We start from the raw sequence: 21448 nt of genomic DNA on the forward strand, positions 1-21448 counted from the left end.
GATATACTGGCATTGGAAGCAGTTCAGAGAAGGTTCGCTAGGCTGATTCCTGGGATGAAGGGCTTGTCTTGTGAGGAAAGGTTGAGCAGGTTGGGCTGATACTCATTGGAGTTTAGAACACTGAGGGGTGATATTACTGAAACACAAAAGATTCTGAGGGAGCTTGTCAGGATAGATGCTGAGAGGATGTTTCCCCTCTTGGGGGAATCTTGAGCTAGGGGGCACAGTCTCAAAGTAGATGAGGATGAATTTCTTCTCTCAGAGGGTTGTTAATCTTTGGAATTCTCTTCCCCAGCGAGCTGTGGAGGCTGGGCCATTGAATATATTCAAGGATGAGTTAAACAGATTTTTGATATTCAAGGGAATCAAGGGTTGTGGGTGGACAGGCAGAAATGTGTATTTAAGGCCGCAATCAGATCAGCCATGATCTTATTGAATGGTGGAGCAGGCTCGAGGGGCCGAATGGCCTACTCCTCCTATTTCCTATGATCTTATGCTGAATGCCTTGCCACTGTCATCCAACCGGGTGGGACTGCTCTCACTTGGTTCCATTCTTATCTATCTAATCGTAGCCAGAGAATCACTTGCAATGTTTCTCTTACTTCATCTGCACTTTTGGTGTCCCCCAAGGTTCTATCCTTGGCCCCCTCCTATTTCTCATCTGTGTGCATACTGATGACACTCAGCCCAACCTCAGCACCACTTCTCTCAACTCCTGCATTGTTGCTAAATTATCAGACAGCCTATCTAGCATGCAATACTGGATGAACAGAAATTTCCTCCAATTTAATATTGGAAAGACTGAAGGCATTGTTTTTGGTCCCTTTTCCAAACTCTGTTCCCCAGTTATAAACCCCATTCCTCTCCCTGGCAACAGTCTGAGAAGCCAATCTGTTTACAGCCTTGGTGTTACATTTGACCCCGAGATGAGCTTTTGACCTCATATTTGTGCCATCACTAAGACCACCTGTTTCCACCTCTGTAACATCACCCGACTTCGCCGCTGTCTCAGCTCATCTGCTGAAACCCTCATTCGTGTCTTCATTACCTCTAGACTTGAATGTCTCACATTCTACTCTAAACTTGAGGTCATCCAAAACTTTGCTGCCCGTGTCTTAACTTGCACCAAGTCCCGTTCATCTATCACCCCTGTGCTCGCTTACCTACATTGGCTCTTGGTCAAGCAACATCTTGATTTTAAAATTCTCATCTTTGTTTTCAAACCCCTTTATGGCCTTCTGCCACTCCCTACATCTATAATCTTCTCCAGCCACACAGCCCTCCAAGATATCTGTGCTCCTCTAATTCTGGCCTCTTATGCATCTCTGATTTTAATCGTTCCATCATTGGTGGCTGTGTGTTTAGTTGTCCAGGCCTCAAGCTCTGGAATATCCTCCCTACGCCCCTCCACCTTGCTTTCTTCCTTTAAGAGACTCCTTAAAAACCCCCCTCTTTGACCAAGCTTGTGGTCATATGATCTCATATCTCCTTTTGTGGCTTGGTGTTGTACTTTGTGCTATAATGCTCCTCTAAATTGCTTTGGGACGTTTTGTTACGTTAAAGATGCAAAATAAATATTGGTTGTTATTGGTTTAGGGGTGATTTGAGTGAAGTGTTCAGGATATTAGGGGAACAGGTGGGGAGAAACTATTTCCAGTTGTTGGGGAGGCTAGAACAAGGGGGCACTGTCAAAAATTAGAATCAGACGTTTCAGGAGCGAAATTAGGAAATTCTTCCACACGCAAATGGTAGAGTTTTGCAACACCCCCCTGCAATTGATGCTAGATCAGTTGTTAATGTTAGAATAGATACATAGATTTTTGCTAGGTTAAGGCATTAAAGGATATGCGACAAAGGCGGGTACATGTATTTAGGCCACAGATCAGCCGTGATCTCATTGAATGGCAGAACAAGCTCGAGGGGCGAATGGCCTACTCTTGTTCCTGTGTTGTGTTTTGTTTTCTATTCTTTCATGGGGTGTGGGCATCACAGGCAAGGCCATCATTTGTTGCCCATCCCTAATTGCTCTTGACAACTGTGTGGCTTGCTAGACCATTTCAGAGGGCAGTTAAGCGTCAACCACATTGCTGTGGGTCTGGAGTTGTATGTTGGCCAGACCAGGTAAGGACGGCAGATTTCCTTAACTAAAGGGCTTTAGTGAACCAGATGGGCTTTTACAACAATCGATAACTTCGTGGCACCATTACTGAGACTAGCTTTCAATTCCAGATTTTTATTAATTAATTGAATTTAAATTCTGCCAGCTACCATGGTGGGATTTGAACACTCGTCTCCAGGGCATTAGCCTGGCCTCTGGATGGCTAGTCCAGTGACATTACCACTACACCACCATCTCCCCCAAAGAGTTCACCATAAGTACAAAAGTGCTGTAATTGTAACGGTCTAGTGTATAATTAATTGGAGGAGATGCTGGTTCCAATTGCCAACATGTGATGCTTTGTTCCAGATGCACCTGAAGTTACTGTGATGGGATATGATGGAAACTGGTTTGTTGGCAGACAAAATGTGCAACTCAAATGTAAAGCTGATGCAAACCCATCACCTTCTGCATACATATGGAGCAGGTATGTATGTAACTCATTTGTACAGTATTATCTGCTCCTGACCAGTCTGCAGGTATATTAAAGTATGATAGCATGGAAATCATTGAACAAGAGTTTGTGATTTATATCCAATGAATGACCTGCTAGCTTATGGGTGATGGTTATGAATGAGTTATAGTCAGTGTCATAACATTTTAACCCAGTTTCCTCATGTATTCTGTTTGCATTAGATAAATTAACTTAAAATTATAATAAAGATTGTAAGAAAATTTAAACAATATATGAATTGTGCAGTCATTCCAGTGATTTTAATGCAAAGCTTTACCTCACCATCCTGACCCACTGTGCAGTCTATTTTCAATCATGACCTCATGATGAAATACAAAAATGTTTCTTGGAGGTGGTGATGTTGCTATGGTACATGATGCAATTGCTACAATTGTAATGGACTTCCAAGAATCCAATTAGACATTTAAATGTTAGTCTTTGATCTATAAAATAGGTTTTGCATCAAATAATAAAAGCACTTTACTTCTAGTTGCCCTTGGTATTATTACACCAGCCGTTCATAACCAAGCAACCGTAGGAACAATCAACAGCTTAGTTTATGTAGCCAGTCGGCTGTCCCTTGATTCAAGAACGACGTCTGTTCAGGGTCATGAAGTTGTGCCATGGGTCCTCGTGACAGCAGGCTGATTTTCGACCCATAGATCTTCTGGAATATGGGGCAGGACATCCCACGAGGTAGTGGGATCCGGAGTGCAGGATTTCTTTTTTTTTTCTTTTCTTTCCTGTTGTGTCTCATCCTTAAGACGTTGGGACTCGAAGCGTGATGTAGCTTGGTGAACAAGTTGTCATCATTCTGAGTAGTTGGTAGCAAGCTACTCCCAGTCATTAAGGTCAATGCAGCTGTGCTTCAAGGAGAGCTTCAGAGTGTCTTTGTAGCGTTTTCTTTGTCTTTCCATTTGAGAGTTGAGAATTGGACCTGGTGGAGGAGACTATTTTCAGCCTTGCGGACACAGTGGCCAGTCCATCGGAGTTGATTTTGCAGGGGTTTTGCCTGAATACTTGTGGATCTGGCTTCATGATGAACACTAGCATTTGTTCAGTGGTTCTCCCATTGAATCCGGAGGATACGGCAGAGACGTTGCTGATGGAATTTCTCTAGCTCTCGTGTCACTGATACACAGTCTAGGTCTCACTGCAATATAGAAGTGTGGTGACGGCAACTGTTCTGTACACTAAGACTTTTGTTGATTTGCGGAGATCTTTGTTGTCAAACACTTGCTGCCGTAATTTGTAGAAGGCTGGACTGGCACTGAGGATCTGCTGTTGGATCTCCTTGTCAATGGTGGGCTTTTAAGAGAAGTTAGTGCCAAGGTATGAGAAGTGCTCAGCATATTCCAGAGTGTCTCCTTCAACATATATGGGAGGTGCTATATTTGGCTCACCAGGTCTTGGTTGATATGAGTTCTGTTTTGGCAACATTCAAGGACAGGCCAAGTTTCTTGTATGCAGAATTGAAGAAATTGAGAGTGGCTTGCAAATCTGGTGCAGAGTGGGCAATGATTCGACAGTCATCTGCAAACTAGCTCATGTATATCTCTGGTCAGTTTAGTTTTGGCATGGAGGCAACGGAGGTTAAAGAGTTTTCCATCCAGACGGTATTTAATACTGATTACAGAGGGCAATTGATGAGGTGAATAGCCACCATCAGATATACTGTGAATAGTATGGGGTCTATCACACACAGCCATGCTTGACCCCAATTTTTGCTGTTAAGTAAGAAAAACACTATTTCTAGCTGGCCCTTTGGTATTATCACCAACAGTTAGTAACCAGGCAACAAGTTGGAACAGTCATCAGTTTAGGTTTATGTAGAAAGGTTCACTTAAACATAGTATCAACCGATGTAAAAGTTACAACTATCTAAAGCCATATAAGAATTTACAATTTTTTGCTTAATTGTGTTCAGTAGCTGAATAAAAGCTTTGTCCTTCGTGTTTTAATGAAGTTCAGATTTTAGACAATCAGGTACACCACGTTCATTGTCTCATCCCATTTAAAGCTTAGAAGCTTCATCATTCTAGCAAATTAGAGTTATCAATTAGAACAACTTATAACTGCAGACAGTTCAATGGATAAGAGGCAATAAAAAGTGGAAAGTTTATTGGTGATACACCAGCAAATTCTGCCTGCACGCCAAATGAATGTCAAAATATGCCAAATATCATCCATATTTTACGGTGGCACAGTGGTGCAGTGGTTAGCACTGCAGCCTCACAGCTCCAGCAACCCGGGTTCAATTCTGGGTACTGCCTGTGGGGAGTTTGCAAGTTCTCCCTGTGACGGCGTGGGTTTTCGCCGGGTGTTCCGGTTTCCTCCCACAGCCAAAGACTTGCAGGTTGATAGGTAAATTTGCCATTATAAATTGCCCCTAGTATAGGTAGGTGATAGGGGAAGGTGGGGATGTGGTAGGAATATGGGATTAATGTAGGATTAGTATAAATGGGTGGTTGATGGTCAGCACAGACTTGGTGGGCCGTAGGGCCTGTTTCAGTGCTGTATCTCTAAATAAAAATAAATAAAAAATATCAAAGTGTAATCTGCTGCAGATTATAATCCTGTAATTTTGTAGTGCTTTTGTAGCAGTAACAATGTTAACAGCTTCAGTATTCTCAAAGGACAGCTGTAAATAGTTATTACTGCACAGGTTGTGAAATAAGTGCCTTAAATTCTATTGAGATTAGAACTTGACTCACTTCAAACCTTCCAGAACTGATTCCATTTTTTTTTGTTTAGATAGGAGTCTTGTAGATTAGAGTGATTATAATGACAACTTGTTGCTGAAGTTGGATGGTAGCAAATTCTGCAGCCACCCGTTGCAGTTTCTGACAGCATATGAAATGCCAGGGCAAGTTATTTTCTTTTTATTGCTTCCATCCATTGCTTTTTTGCAATTAAATTGCATTTTTAATACTAGAGTATTATACTATTCTTGGCTTTGTGTAGTAGCAGTTTTTTATAACTAAAGAAAGCAATTCTCTCACTTCATTAGAAATAGGTTTATACTGTGGCAGTGTGGGCAGGTCAAGGCTTGACCTCCAATTGTCAGCTGTGGCTCAGTGATGGCACTGTTGCCTCTGACTCAAAAGGTTATTGGTTTAAGTCCCACTTGAGAGACTTGAGCACTAATTCTCAGCTGACACTCCAAGGCACTACTGAGGGACTGCTACATTGTCTTTTGGACGAGATATTAAATTTAGGCCCTGTCTGATGCTAGGCAGATGTGGAAGAAGAGCTGCAGAGTTCTCCCTGGCATCTTGACCAATTTGTATCCCTCAACCGGACAAATGTGAGATAATGCATTTTGGAAGATCTAATACAGGTGGGAGGTATACAGTAAATGGCAGAACCCTTAGGAGTATTGACAGGCAGAGAGATCTGGGCGTACAGGTCCACAGATCACTGAAAGTGGCAACGCAGGTGGATAAAGTAGTCAAGAAGGCATACGGCCTGCTTGCCTTCATCGGTCGGGGCATAGAGTATTAAAAATTGGCAAGTCAAGCTGCAGCTCTACAGAACTTTAATTCGGCCACACTTGGAATATTGCGTGCAATTCTGGTCGCCACACTACCAGAAGGCCATGGAGGCTTTGGAGAGGGTACAGAAAAGGTTTACCAGGATGTTACCTGGTCTGGAGGGCATTAGCTATGAGGAGAGGTTGGATAAACCCGGATTGTTTTCACTGGAACGACGGAGGTGGAGGGGCGACATGATAGAGGTTTACAAAGTGATGAGTGGCATGGACAGAGTGGAAAGTCAGAAGCTTTTTCCCAGGGTGGGAGAGTCAGTTACTAGGGGACATAGGTTTAAGGTGTGAGGGGCAAAGTTTAGAGGGGATGTGCGAGGCAAGTTTTTTACACAGAGGGTGGTGAGTGCCTGGAACTTGCTGCCGGGGGAGGTGGTGGAAGCAGGTACGATAGCGATGTTTAAGAGGCATCTTGACAAATACATGAATGGGATGGGAATAGAGGGTTACGGTCCCCGGAAGTGCAGAAGGTTTTAGTTTAGACAGGCATCAAGATCGGTGCAGGCTTGGAGGGCTGAATGGCCTGTTCCTGTGCTGTACTGTTCTTTGTTCTTAACCAACGTAACTAAAACAACATTATCTGGTCTTTATTACATTATTGTTCGTGGAGCCTTGTTCTGTGCATTTTGGTTGCTGTTTCTCCAATGACTATACTTCAAAAGTACTTAAATGTCTGTAAAGTGCTTCATGATGTTCTAAGATTATTAATGGTGCTATATAAATGCAAGTCCTTTTAGAAACTGACTTACACCGTACTGATCTAGCAATCTCCGTTGGCTTTCCATTCATTTTTGTATTGCTGCTGCAGAGTGACTTAACCCGTTCAGTGCCAAATTTATCACTTTCACATGACTTCCAAATTTTCTAATGTTATTTCTGCACAATCAATAATATAATAGGCAATTTTCCTTCTACTGTGTCGTCTCTTCCAATGGTTTGCATTGAACTTCACATGCTACTATTCTGCCCTTCTGCAAGTTCGTTTAAAGTAATTCTCTGGTTCCTTGACTGCTTCTGACTTGACTAATCCATGTCCTTCTGCCCCCAATTTAGTATCATCTGCAAATTTGACTAATTGACATTAGATTTATGAATTCCTAATCCATATTAATGATTTAGGAGCGTAATGGTCCACTACGAATCCTGGTGGGATACATTAACACATGTTTTTACCCCATTGCCCCAACATCACTTGCCTTACCTTTCTTCAACCAATTCCTTGTCTACAGCCAGGTTTTGCCTTGAATAGTTTGCTAAATTCTTTTTCAGTCTTTCATATAGAAGCACATTTCTGGCAGTTATGTTTTTCACTGATGTGGACTTGGCCATTCAGAAACGACTGAAGGCACTGGATACTGCAAAGGCCATGGACCCTGACAACTTTCCGGCAATAGTACTGAAGACTCGTGCTCCAGAACTTGCCACGCCCCTAGCCAAGCTGTTCCAGTACAGCTACAACACTGGCATCTACCCGGAAATGTGGAAAATTGCCCAGGTATGTCCTGTACACAAAAAGCAGGACCAGCCCATCCTAGCCAGTTACCACCCCGTTGGTCTATTCTCAATCATCAGTAAAGTGATGGAAGGTTTCGTCAACAGTGCTATCAAGCAGAACTTGTTTAGCAATAATCTGCTCAGTGACGCTCAGTTTGGGTTCCGCCAGGGCCACTGAGCTCCAGACCTCGGTCCAAACATGGACAAAAGAGCTGAACTCGAGGTGAAGTGACCAAGTATGGCATCTGGGAACCCTAGCAAAACTGGAGTCAATGGGAATCAGGGGGATAACTCTCCACTGGTTGGAGTTGTACATAGTGTAGTGTAGAAATGCAGCAGGACCTGCACGATATTCAGGCTTGGGCTGATACGTGGCCAGTAACATTTGCACCACACATGTGCCAGGCAGTGACCATCTCCAACAAGTGAAAATCTAACCATTTCTCCTTGACATTCAGCGGCATTACGATCGCTGAATCCCCACGATCAACATCCTGGGGGTTACCATTGACCAGAAATTGAACTGGAGTAGCCATATAAATATCGTAGCTACAAGAGCAGGTCAGAGGCTAGGAATTCTGTGCGAGTAACTCACCTTCTGACTCCCCAAAGCCTGTCCACCATCTACAAGGCACAAGTCAGGATTGTGATGGAATACTCTCCACTTGCCTAGATGGGTGCAGCTCCAACAACACTCAAGAAGCTCAACATCACCCAGGACAAAGCAGCCAGCCTGATTGGCACCCCATCTACAAACATTAATTCACTCCATCACTGATGCCCAGTGGCAGCAGTGTGTACCATCTACAAGATGCACTGCAGCATAGCACCAAGGCTCCTTAGACAGCACCTTCTAAACCTGTGACCTCTACCATCTGGAAGGACAAAGGGCAGCCGATGCATGGAAACACCACCACCTGCGCGTTCCCGTCCAAGCCACACACCATCCTGACTTAGAACTATATCGGCGTTCCTTCACTGTCGCTCGGTCAAAATCCTGGCACTCCCTTCCTAACAGCACTGTGGGTGTACCTACCCTACATGGACTGCAGCGGTTCAAGAAGGCAGCTCAGCACCACCTTCTCGAGGGCAATTAGGGATGGGCAATAAATGCTGGCCTAGCCAGCGACGCCCACATCCCATGAACATCAAAAAAAAACTTGATTATCATCCCTGAACCTGTCTTTAGTTTTGACTCTGAATCTGAAACAAATGCTATAGCTACTTTTGAAAGGAAAAGGCCAATCCTCTGAGAGATTCATTATCAAATCTATTTATTTTCAACTTAACAAGAGAGAATAGAAATAGTTGACTCTGAAGGTGACAAAGATATGGCAGCAGATGGGTGAGGCAACAATGATCCGGTGGTGGAAATAGACAATATTTGTGATGGCGAGGATATGGGATTTGAAGCTCAAGCTTGGCATCAGTAGGATGCTGACATTGCAACAGTCTTATTGAACAGTAGACAGTGGCTGGGAAGAAATTGGAATACGTGGATCAATGGTAAGGGTACCAGGTTTGCGGTGGGGGCCAAAGATGATGGCTTCGGTCTTCCCAGAGTTTAACTGGAGGAAATTGTGGCTTATCCAGGGTTGGACGTCAAACAAGCAGTCTGACAACATAGGGGCAGTGGAGGATGAGCGAGACGGTGGAAAGGTAGAGCTGTCTGTTGTTGGCACACGTGTGGAACATGATGTCATATCTTCAGATGATGTTACAAGGGTCAGCATGTAGATGAGGAAGAGGAGGTGACCAATGATCGATCATTGCAAGAAAAGAACCCATTGTTGGAGATGCTTTGGCTGTGATCAGATAGGTAAGACTGGAACCAAGTGAAGACAGTCAGACTGTGATGTACAATGCAGACGAAGCATGGGGGGGCAAGGGGTGAGGAGGATGTGGTTGACCGTGTCAAAGGCTGCACAGAGGTTGGAAAGGCTGAGGAGGGATAGTGCACCATATTCAATCACAGAGGCTATCATTTGTCTATTTATTTAGCATCATTTATGTGCTGTGGCAGGGAATTTAACCTGATTGGAAAGATTTAAACATGGAGTTGTGAAAAAATTGGGTATGGAGTTAGGTGACAATATGTTTAAGCACTGGTCAAGAAAAAGAGGCTAGAAATGGGGCAGTAGCTTGTAAGGATGGATTTTTCTTTTGAAGTGGGTAGTGATGGTTTTGAAATGGTCTCAGGGCTATTTATAATGTGGGCTAGTATTGGATTAGGTATAGAAGTTGGTGGTCAGCAGTTTAAGGTTAAATAAATGCTTCATGAAACTTTTTTGAGTATTTTTCTCAGTGATTCTACAGACTGTTTTTGCCACCTCCCCTCCCCTCAGGCTTTTACTTCAGTCTCGAGTGCCTCAATGTTTATATTGATTCAGAACGTAGTTTTGTGTCTTTATAGTAAGATTGGAAGGAAGACACATGGATAGATTTGCTTCAGAGCCTACATCTACTTTGGGTGTGGTATCTATCCCTTTATGGGGTTTTCCTTATCCTTTACCTCGTTTGTATCTCATATCTTCAGATTTGCCATTTTCTTATTCGGCTGGCCATCTTTCACATACCCATTACACTAGGCTTAGCTTGTTTGCTTCTGAGAAAAATTGCTTGCTAATCACGACCAGTTTTTTCCTGCTTTGCCATGCTAGAGGAACTTGCCTGTGATTGGCCATTACCACATTGAATAAAGTCCCAAGATCTACATAATCAGCTTCATCTTTTTCGATGTCTAGTATACCCCCTGTGCAGAAGTAGTGCACTGAGTTGTGATTATAGGAAATTAAAGCAAGAGGAGAGAATGACTTCTCTACCTACTGTCAAAGGCATTGCATATTATGACAGTGCAACTGTCCATTTTCAAGATCCCACTGGTAGCAAATTTAAATTTATGGATTGATAATCAAGCAAGCTCAGTTCCAGTGGAAAGAGAAGCAGAGTTAACGTTTCGGGTCAGTGACCCTTCATCGGTTCCGATGAAGGGTCACTGACCCGAAACGTTAGCTCTGCTTCTCTTTCCACAGATGCTGCCAGACCTGCTGAGTGGTTCCAGCATTTCTTGTTTTTATTTCAGATTTCCAGCATCCGCAGTATTTTGTTTTTATTTAAGCTCAGTTCCAGACCGGCATTCATCCCTACCTACTTTTTCCTCTTGTGTCCTCTGCCAAGGCATTAATTTGCACTGAAACGCAACAGGAAAATCTGTCCTGTCATTTGTAAAGATTATTTTTAAACAAGTGCCCTGCTTTCTTTTTTAAACTGAGTTCACTCATAGGGATTTGTGTTTGGGGAAGACAGCAATAACAATGGCCGAAATTTTGCGCTCGTCGGACGGGAGCTGTCCTCCAACCGAAAAGTCGGTGGCAATCCCGCCTTTGCCGGGCCTGGGGATCCAGACCGTATTCTACGGTCCCCAGGCCATTAATTCATCTTAGGCGGGACTTCCACTTCATTGAGGTAGGATATCCTGCCGAATGGAGCTGCAAGCCATCAGCGGGCTGGCAGCTCTTAGTCCCAGCACCGCCACCAGGAGCCGTGGCCACTGCCGGGACTGCAACCCAGCTTCAAGATCAAGACGACAGAGAGGACGGAAAAGAACTAAGTTTTTGGGGCCTCAACGGAGGTGATTGGTCGGGCCCAGACGAGGCTTGGGGAGGGAGGCATTGGGGGCGTGTTGGGCTTTGGGGATGGTTGGGGCATCGGGGGTGGCCCTCCAGGAACACTGTGCCTGATCCCCCACCCTAGGCTGTCAGAAGGCCGCCTACGTTTGACAGGCAGTGTTTCTCAGGCCTGGGCCACCCGCATACCAATGGTAAAATCACTGGTGGTGGGCGGAGTCCCTTAAGTGGCTGTTAACTGGTCCCTTAAGGGCCTTGATTGGCCTGGGGTGGGTGGGCAGTTTCTCGTCATCACCGTGTAAAATGGCAGCGGAGGCCGAGCGGATTGGGAAGGGTCCCCCGAGACTCCTACTCCATTTTACGCCCCCACCCCCTCTCCCCAAACAACAGTCTGCTTTTTGGGGGTGGGTGTAAAGTTCTGGCCATCAACTTGAATTTACCTTAAATGTAGTAAAATGTCACAAGGTGCTTCACAGGAGAGTTATCAATCAAATATGACACTGAGTCTTACGAGGAGATATTCAGGTATATAGCCAAAAGCTTGGTCAAAGAGATAAGTTTTAAGGAGCATCTTAAAGGAAAGGAGAGAGATAGCGAAGAGATTTGGAGAAGAAATTCCAGAGTATTGGACCCAGGCAGCTGAAAGCATGACCGCTAGTGGTGGAAAATTGGGCATTTGCAAGAGGCCAGAATTGTAGGAGTGCAATGATCTCAGGTTTGTAGGGGTGGAGGACATTACAGAGATAAGAATGGGCAACATCCTGGAGGGATTTAAAGACAAAGATGAGAATTTTAAAATTGAGACGTTGCAGGACTGGGAGCCAATGTAGGTCACCTAGCAGAGGGGTGATGGGTGAACAGGACTTCATGTGAGTTCGGATACATGCAGCAGAGTTTTGGATGAGCTCATTTATGGAGGATGGGAGGATGCCCAGAAAGCATTGGAATAGTCAAGTCTAGAGGCGTGGATGAGGGTTTCAGCAGCAGATAAGCTGTGGCAGGGTGGAGTCAGGCGATATTAGGGAGGTGAAAGTAGACGGTCTTGGTGATGGAACAGATATACGATTGAAAGCTCATCTCAGTGTCAAATATGACGCCAAGGTTGCGAATGCTCTGGCTTAGTCTCACATTTGCTAGGGAGAGGGATGGAATGAGTGGTTAGGGAGTAGAGTTTGTCATAGGGACTGAAGACAATGACTTTGATCTTCCCAATATATAGATGGAGAAAATTTTTGCTCATCCGGTAATGAATGTCGGACAAGAAATTTGACAAATTAGAGACGGTGGAGGAGTCTGGAAAGGTGGTGGTGAGGTAGGGCTGGGTGTCGCCACTGTACATGTGGAACACGAAGCGTTTTGGGTGGGGTCGCTGAAGGATGGTATAGAAATGAAAAATAGGAGGGCGCCAAGGGTAAATCCTTAGGGGACACCAGAGAAAACACTGTGGGAGTGGGAAGAGAAGCCTTTTCAGGTGATTCGCTGAGTACGATTTGATAGATAGAATGGAACCAGTCCTACGCTGCTGGATGGCAATGGAGAGGCATTGGCGAAGGATGTTGTGGTCAACTGACTGGTGAAGGATGAAGAGAGAGAATTTACCTCTGCCACAATCTCATAGGATGCTATTTGTGACTTGGATAGCCGTTTCAGTACTGTGGCAAGGACAGAAACCTGATTGAAGGGATTCAAATATGGAGTTCTGGGGAAAAAAAAAAGGGCATGAATTTGGGACAACACATTGAGGAACTTTGGAGAGGAAAGGGAAGTTGGAAATGGGCGGTAGTTTTCAAGGTGGGATCAAGGGTTGTTTTTTGTGGAGAGAGGTGACAGCATATTTTAAGGGGAGGAGTACCAATGTTCCCTCAAAAGTGTGCACTTACATGGCTACGCAGCCATTAGAATAAACAGACCTCTCACAACAGTGAGCTTGGGTGGGGGTCGCTGAGCATGAAACCCCAACTGCAAAAGCACGAAAGGCTGGAGAAAGAGCAGGAAAAAGTGTAGCTGTGATCAGAGGAGTGCAAGCACAGGAGTGAGGGAATGAACGTTTGAATAGATTTGCATTTATATAGTGCCTTTCATGACCACCAGCTGTCTCAAAGTGCTTGAAAGCCAATGAAGTACTTTTGAAGCGTAGTTATCATTGTAATGTAGGATTGGAGGACCAGCGAGCACGGGAGAGAGAGAATCCATGCTTGGAGGAGCATTGAGCGCAGGAGAGAGAGAATCCATATTGGAGGAGCAGGGAACGTGAGAGAGTCGGAATCGGTGTTTGGAGGAGCAGCAAATTACAACGAGGAAGATGGGGAGATATGTTCCGAAGTGAGCAGTGTGCAGCAGGAAGGGGGGTGGCAAGGAGCTGAAGAAGGCCTCAGAGCCCTGGGAGAGACTGAGCTTCAGAAGGTGTGATCACTCAGGATTCATTGGTCAAGGGTTCTGGAAGAGGGAGAGACTTGGTGAAAATTCCCCAATGGAGAGTTGGTCTGTGAGGGGAGAGGAGGGACTAAGCAGATGGAAGTGATGGGGCCTGCAGAGCATCTGGTTGATAGCCCTGGATTTGAGTAAGTCTCGAGAGTGCTCCCCATTCAGGAGTTTTCAGTGGCCCAGGACTCAACCTGGAGCTGAATGACCCAGGAAGGCTCACAGCAACTGAAAGTCACAAACTCAGTGGGCATGGCAGATCATTTCCAGATAAGCACCCACAGTCTGGGATGAAATTGATCAATAGAGTTAGACTCAATGAGCACATAATGCTTTCTGACAGGCAGGTTTGTGAAGCAGATTGGATTATTGGTCATATACATGGAACATGGCGATTGAACACCTACCTTTTTAGCATTGCCTGAGTCACATATACCAGCCTGGAAACCGTAGATTAATTGAAAGTGTCTGGTAATGAATAATGTTTGAGACCAGATGTGTGTGAGGAGATGGAGAATGGGATATGTGTGAGGAGAGCAATGCTTCTTGTAAGGTTCGTTTGCATGACTGTGCAGCAATCTAGAACATTCTGTTTACTGAAATAAACAGGCTGCTCGCTACCTCATAAGATCAATGACCTTTAAAATGTAAGCAGCCCATGGACAAGAAAGTGTGCTCCGAGGTGTTTGTAGTTCACTGGGAACATTGTATAGTACCTGAGGAGTGGAAACTGTTAACAATATCAGCTAATGTGTGGGTCAGGAAGAGGTGAGTGGTCAGTTTGGTGGAGTAGGCTCAAGGGAGCAGGAGGTGGGTCTCGTGGATAAGATAAGATCGGAGGGCATGATGGGAAATAGAAAAACTGGACAAAGAGGCGACTTCTGGTCTAGGGTGGGGTCAAGGAACATAGAAAATTTACAACACAGAAGGAGGCTATTCGGTCATCCGCCTAATCCCACTTTCCAGTTCTTGTCCCATAACCCTGTAGGCTACAGCACTTCATGTGCCTATGCAAGTATTTTTTAAATGCAGTGAGGCTTTCTGTTTATACCACCCTTACAGGCAATGAGTTCCAGAGCCCCACCACCTTTTGGGTGAAAAAAATTACTCCTCAGCTCCCATCTACTCATTCTACCAGTTTAAATATATGCTCTTGGTTATTGACCTCTCTGCAAACGGAAGTAGGTCCTTGCCATCTACTCTATCTAGGCCCGTCATAATTTTATACACTTCAACTAAATCTCCCTGCAGCCTCTTCTGTACCAAAGAAAGCAATCCCAGCCTATCCAATCTTTCCTCATAGCTAAAATTCTCCATTCCTGGCAACATCCTCGTAAGCCGCCTCTTTATCCTCTCTAGTGCGATCACATTCTTCATGTATTACAGTGACCAGAACTGTACACAGTATTCTAGCTGTAGCCTAACTAGTATTTTATTCAGTTCTCGCAAACCTCCCTGCTCTGATATTCTGTGCCTTGGCTAATAAAGGAAAACATCCTGAATGTCTCCTTAACCACCTTATCAGCCTGGCCTGCTACCTTCAGCAATTTGTGGACATGCACTCCAAGGTCCCTCGGTTCCTTTACACTTCTCAGTATCCTACCCAGTATCCGACCATTTATTGTGAATTCCCTTGCCATATTTACCCTCCCATTTCAGGATTGAATTCCATTTGCCACTTTTCTGCCTACCTGATCAATCCATTGATATCTTACAGCAATGTATAGCTTTCTTCCTTGTGATCAATCACACAGCCAAGTTTGAACAAACTTATTAAACCTGCTTCCTGCCCCTGAGCCAATTTTGGATCCAACTTGCCACTTTCCCTTGGATCCCGTGAGCTTTTAATTTTCTGATCAATCTGCTATATGGGACCTTGTTAAAAGCCTTGCCAAACATAGAAACAAAGAACATAGAAGCAGGAGTAGGCCATTCAGCCCTTCGGGCCTGCTCTGCCATTCAAAATAGATCATGGCCGATCGCTTAAATCAGTACCCTATTCCCGCTTTCTCCCCGCATATCTCTTGATCTCTTTGGTATTAAGAAATATAGCTATCTCCTTGTAGAATATATTTAATGACTTGGCTTCCACTGCCTTCTGCGGTGGAGTAAAACCATGTAGGCTACATCAAACGCACTGCCCTCATTGACTCTCCTTGTTACCTCTTCAAAAAGCTCAATCAAATTAGTCAGACAAAACCTTCCCTTAACAAATCTATGCTGACTGTCCTTGGTTAATCTTTGCCTTTCTAAATGGGGACTTGTACTGTGTCTCAGAATTTTTTTCCAATAATTTGCCTGTCACCAAGGTTAGGCTAATTACACGGGCTATCCCTTCCTCCTGTTTTAAGCAACAGTACAATGTTAGCAGACCTCTGGCACCTTGCCTGTAGCCAGAGGGGTTTGGAAAATGATGGTCAGACTCTCCATTATTTCTTCCCTTGCTTCTCATCAGCCTGGGGTACATTTCATTCAGGCCTGATGATTCATCCACTTTAAACACCTTAAATATTTCCTCCCTCGCTATGTTTATTCCATCCAATATTTCACAGTCCTGTTTAACTACATTGTACCCCTCTTCCGTGAAAACAGACGCAAAGTATTTATTAAGAATTCATGCCCCATGTCTTGTACCTCCACAGATGTTATCTTTTTGTTCTCCAATCGGCCCTACTTTTTCCTTAGGCAGCCTGTTCCTCTTTATATATTTATAAAGCATCTTTGGGTTTTTCTTGATTTTGCTTGCCAATATTTTTTCATGTCCTCCCTTTGCTTGCCTAATTTCCTTTTTAATTTCATCCCGACACTTTCTATACATCTCTAGGCTTTCTGCTGTATTAAGCTCTTGGTATCTGACATATGCTTTCCTTTTTTGCCTTATCCACTCTGTTATGCTCTTTGATATCAGGGGAGTCTAGATTTGGGAGTCCCACCCTTTTTCTTGGTGGGAACATATTAGTTCTGAACACGATACCTCCTTCAATTCCTCCCACTGCCCTGATACTTATTTACCTACAAGTAGCTGTTTCCAGTCCACATTTTCCAAATCACATATCAGCTTAGTAAAATTGACCTTTCCCAATTTCAAACCTTTTACTCTTGGTCTATCTTTATCCTTTTCCATAAATATACACTCTCTCTTAATTACGAATACTACCACTAAAATGCCGTCCAATTGATAGCCCTTCCACCTGCCTGGTTTCATGAGCTAAAACGAAGTGCAAAGCTGCCCCTTTCGTTGTTGGGCTTGCTATTTACTGGCTAAAAATGTTCTCCTGAATGCATTTCAAGAATTCTGCACCCTTTATACCTTTTACACTGATTTTATCCTAGTAAAGGGTCCTTAGGGCAAGTTTGGTCCAGTGGGCTAGGGAAAGGGAGGGAAGCGGCAGAGGCAACTGAACATGTTTCCCCATCTTTTTGTAAGGTAGTAGTCATCAGGGCATTGGCAGGAACCTGTTGGTGATTGGTAGTTTAATAGTAGAGTATTGTTATTGTGTTCAACCTGAAGATCAGGTAGCCCTTTCTGAAATGGCTTGTTGGAATTTTTGTAATTCTAATGTTTAAAAATAAAAATTCCCAATTCTTTTTAATGATCTAGATTGGAGGGACAGTTACCGGACGATTTGCAGATTGAAAATGATACTCTGGCTTTCAACAGACCACTCAACCACAACGATTCTGGCATTTATATCTGTGATGTAGTGAACATTCATGGACGTAGAAAAAAACAAAAGGTTGTCCAGATAAGAGGTATGTTTTTATCATATCTATACAGTTTGGCTAACTTAACAGTTGGTTGATTGTTTGGAATGTCTTTACATCACAAACAAATCTTCATTTTTATCATATATCTGGAGCTCATTTCCAAGTAAAAGTATAATTCAGGTTTATCATTAATAGAGTTCTAAGCTAAGTAATTTGATTCAGTTGCTTCTGAATAGATTGTTGATAAGTTCAAATTGTACAGTTTAGCTGGAAAATTGAGACTGAAGAGTACACTTTACTACAAAAATACTTAGCTTATTGTATGTATGCTGGTCAATAAGGCAAGCAGCATATAAGATCACCAATCAGCTTTCATTCTAAAGTGAAGGGTATTGCGTTAAGTGGAGACTGATGCTTTAGAGACTGGAGGTTGAATAATATACTTGCTGGCTGTACTTTCTGTGCTGTGGCATGTATCTTTGTTACGATCAAGTGAGAAAGGGGTCTAGGGGTTCCTTCGCAGCTTTTTCCTGGTTTGGCCGTAACAAGGTTTAATTTTTAAAACACCGTGTTTTAGCTTCCCTCTCAGTGAGTCCTTGCTCATTGCTCTGTAATTGTAATGGCAAAGAAATCAACCAGAGAGGTTTTCTCAGATTTAAACAAGAAAAATGTAAATTTATTCACCTTAAATCTCTAATTCAGTTAAAACTACTAGAAATATGCAACGCGACCACACTAACATGTGTACATGATAAACATGCATGCAAATAGAGATAGGAGAAAGAATCATAGGAGAAAAGGTTTGAAGCAATAGCTGGAGTTCAGCTACTGGCTTTGGGTTTGATGTAAAGTCTTTGATTGCAGTTATTGTTGGGGCCCAGTGCACATTTCAAACTTGTTTCGATGGTCTTCTGTCTTGAGGCTTATGTTACTTCTTTGGGTCCCTGGAGCTCTGCGTGCGTGAGAGAGAGACAGGGAGAGACCTTCCTTCTGCTTGGTCTTCAAATTCCTTTCTGTTCTGTGAGCACAATTCAAACAACTCCAAGTTGGCCAGCAGGTTAGTCATGTGAGTAGCCCCTTATTTGGAACAACCTCTCCTGTGGTTTGTGGATTTCCCCCAAGCTTAGCAGACACACTCAGGGGGGTGGCAGGGGTGTGTGAAATGCTGGCTCTTGATCAAAGTCCATCTGGCTAAATGAATCAGGGAAGCACTCCATAGTAATCTTCAGGCAATTGTCTTTTCGAATGCTAATGTGCAGCCATGTTTCCAGCCACTGTTGTGGCCCTTTTTAAACAAATTATTTCAAGTCCAATAACAGATCAAAATAATGTTCCATATGGCGAAATTAATATGTCTCATTTTTGGCAGGTGTGGTTTCCATCGCACCTCCACATCCAGTGGAATGAAATGCGATATTAGGAGAGCATTTCATTATAAAAATAGAGAGAAGACAAAGTACAGGAAAACACATGTACATTTCTCTCATTCATTCTCATTCATTCAGAAATCCTAAAAATTGTTGCAGCCTCTCTTTCCTTTGTAGCAGTGCTGCTTTAAACTGCCCCTTTTCCCTTGAGGGGGGTCTGAGATAGTTTTGTGTTGCCCGAAGGGGTTTAAAGTATCTTCACTATCAGCCTGCAATATGTTGGGAATGGGCATCCCAATAAACAAGTGCTTTTTTGGGGAATTTGAAATTTGCACATTTCCATGACTGCCTAGGGGGCCTTTTTTTCTGTTGGGGTCTGCAGGAGGAGGGTTAGATTTAATTCGTCCTGTTTTGGAGTTCTGCTCATGAGATTTGGCAGTGGGTGGATCTACTCTGATCTCTCTTTCAGTGCTCTGATGAATCATGCAAGGGCTTTTCACTTTCAGGTATGGTTGGTTCCCTTTTTTTCCTGACTGTGGGAGAGGATTCTTTGCTAATCTTCCCTTTGTCCTCTTGGACATTCCTGCTTGCAGGTATTTGTCCAGATTCTACTGCATTCCCCTGCAGCACTTCGACTAGGTGACGTATCGCCCTCACTGTTTCTCTGCCCTCTTGAGTGTCTTTGTCTCTGCAGGTTTCTGTAAATGCAACTAGCAACCCTGGTGGGGTGCTTCTGGTGTCTGCATTTACATAGGAGGATGTGGGGTCTAATGTTGCTAACATTTTGGGGTTGGCTGACCGGACAATAAGGGTTTCAATTTGGGAATCCTCTAAGACCTCCTTTAATCCCCTTCCTCTCTAACTTCTTGCCAGCCCTGTTCCTGTCTGTCACCAGCCCTCTGTTGGAGGATTTCCCAAAAGCCAATACAGGAATTAGGGGTGCAGATTTCATTGTGGGTTGGGGTTTCCCCTCAGCCTGACACGTAGCAACTCCTATAGTATTCCACCACATCTTTGTGGAGTTTTGGCCAGTCAAACTGCTGTCTTATGCGGGCTTTGGTTTTTCGTATACCGACATGTACAGCCATTGTAATCTCTTGGGCCAATCTTAATATTTCTCTCCGCTACCTCTGCGGCATCACTAACTGGTGAACCACTGTCCACTCTTTGTCCTCAGGTCTGTGAGGAGAACTCCACTTCCTCATCAGTATCTCATTCTTTAAATAAATAGCAATCAGTGACTCCCTCTGCTTCAATTTCAGACTGGGCAGCCTGTGCTAACTCTGTCAGTACTGGGTCTGCTCGCTGAGCCTCAAATAGGTAAGCTTCATTTAATTCATTCCCTGAGTCCTCTAACTTTCCCAAGAAAGTCTGATAGACAGACCTCATGGTCATCTGCCAGCAGTGCCAATTCAGTCTCCTCTGGGGGAGCTGGTTTAATCATGGCCCGATTCACTACACGTTCAAGGAAACTGCAGGGAACTGTCTCCTGCCACTGCCCTGTCTCTCCATTCTGCTTTGGTCTCTCTTTCACTACTGGGGAAGCTACCACCTTCGCCCCCGCCAGATCATTATCTAGGAGCACGTCAACCACGTCCACAGGTAAAACTAGGAACAATCCCTATGGTCACCAGTCCCGAAACTAGGTCTCACTCCAAGTGCGCCCGATATAAATGTACAGGCGTACGTTGCCCTCCAATATCATTCACCACCATTCTGGTATTTAGTGCACTCTCTGGGGGAAAGATCAGGCCCTTTCCTGGTAAAAGAGATCTAGTGGCCCCTGTGTCCCTGAAGCTTGCTTGCCCCACCTGAGGGATATGGGGTTATTCTCCCTTCAGATACAAAAACCTGATAACCTTCAGGAATCCTATTAAATTTTCCTGCACCTATAGCAGTATGTTTTCTGGCACTTATTACAGCTGCAATTAAAGCTGCAGCTTGTTCAACTGTGTTTTCCATCAGGGTCCTTTCTCGTTCACTGAGCGGGTATGCCTTGATTAACCCGACAGGTTTTCCCTGTAGTTTTCAGAAGTCAGCTCTTAGATGACCGGCCTAATTACAATGGAAGCACACAGGTCTCCACGTCTCATTCCTACTTGCACCTTCCATTTTGGCTGGAGGAGGGCCCCCTGTGTCTCCTGCTTTTCTCTCTCTCCCAGGACAGCCTGGGCTTCTGTCACCTTCCCACCCTTTTTCCTTTTCAGATTTATGGGGGTGAATAGGAAAGTTTTCCCTTGGGGAACCAACTTGTATATTGGAGCAAACCCATCAGCCAGAACTGCAGCTTGCCTTGCTGTGTGAACATTTTGTTCCTTGTCATGCAGACCCCCACCTGCTAAGAATGAGGCATATTAATTTTGCCATATGAACATTGATTTTAAACTGTTGCTGGAGTGAAGAAATGACTTGTTTGAGGATCACCAGACACTTGGCTGGAAGAACATTTGCATACGAAGAGACAGTGCTTGGAGAGATGAAAGAATTGCTCCCTGATCCAATTAACCCAAATGGATTTTGATCACCAGACATTGAAGGTGTAAGGAAGCACATTCCAGGGACTGCTAAGATGATACAATCCACAAAGCCAGGACTGGTTAAACTAGCTGGTCACATGACTAACTGGCTGGTCCAGGTTTTTTTGAACTAGCCACAGGACAGTTTGAATTGAGAAGG

General features: G+C 44.0%; 1 protein-coding gene across 3 annotated transcripts in view; it reads left to right on the top strand.

Annotated features, from left to right (window-relative positions):
- nectin3b (nectin cell adhesion molecule 3b) overlaps positions 1-21448 on the top strand; it is a 272830-nt gene that overhangs the window by 194668 nt on the left and 56714 nt on the right. For all 3 annotated transcript variants that reach the window (XM_068034141.1, XM_068034142.1, XM_068034140.1), the window contains exons 4-5: positions 2468-2585; positions 17299-17450. In XM_068034141.1, the coding sequence (XP_067890242.1) occupies positions 2468-2585; positions 17299-17450 (270 nt within the window). The remainder of the gene's footprint in view (positions 1-2467; positions 2586-17298; positions 17451-21448) is intronic.

The sequence above is a fragment of the Heterodontus francisci genome, chromosome 6, assembly GCF_036365525.1.
Source record: "Heterodontus francisci isolate sHetFra1 chromosome 6, sHetFra1.hap1, whole genome shotgun sequence".
Classification (NCBI taxonomy): Eukaryota; Metazoa; Chordata; class Chondrichthyes; order Heterodontiformes; family Heterodontidae; genus Heterodontus; species Heterodontus francisci.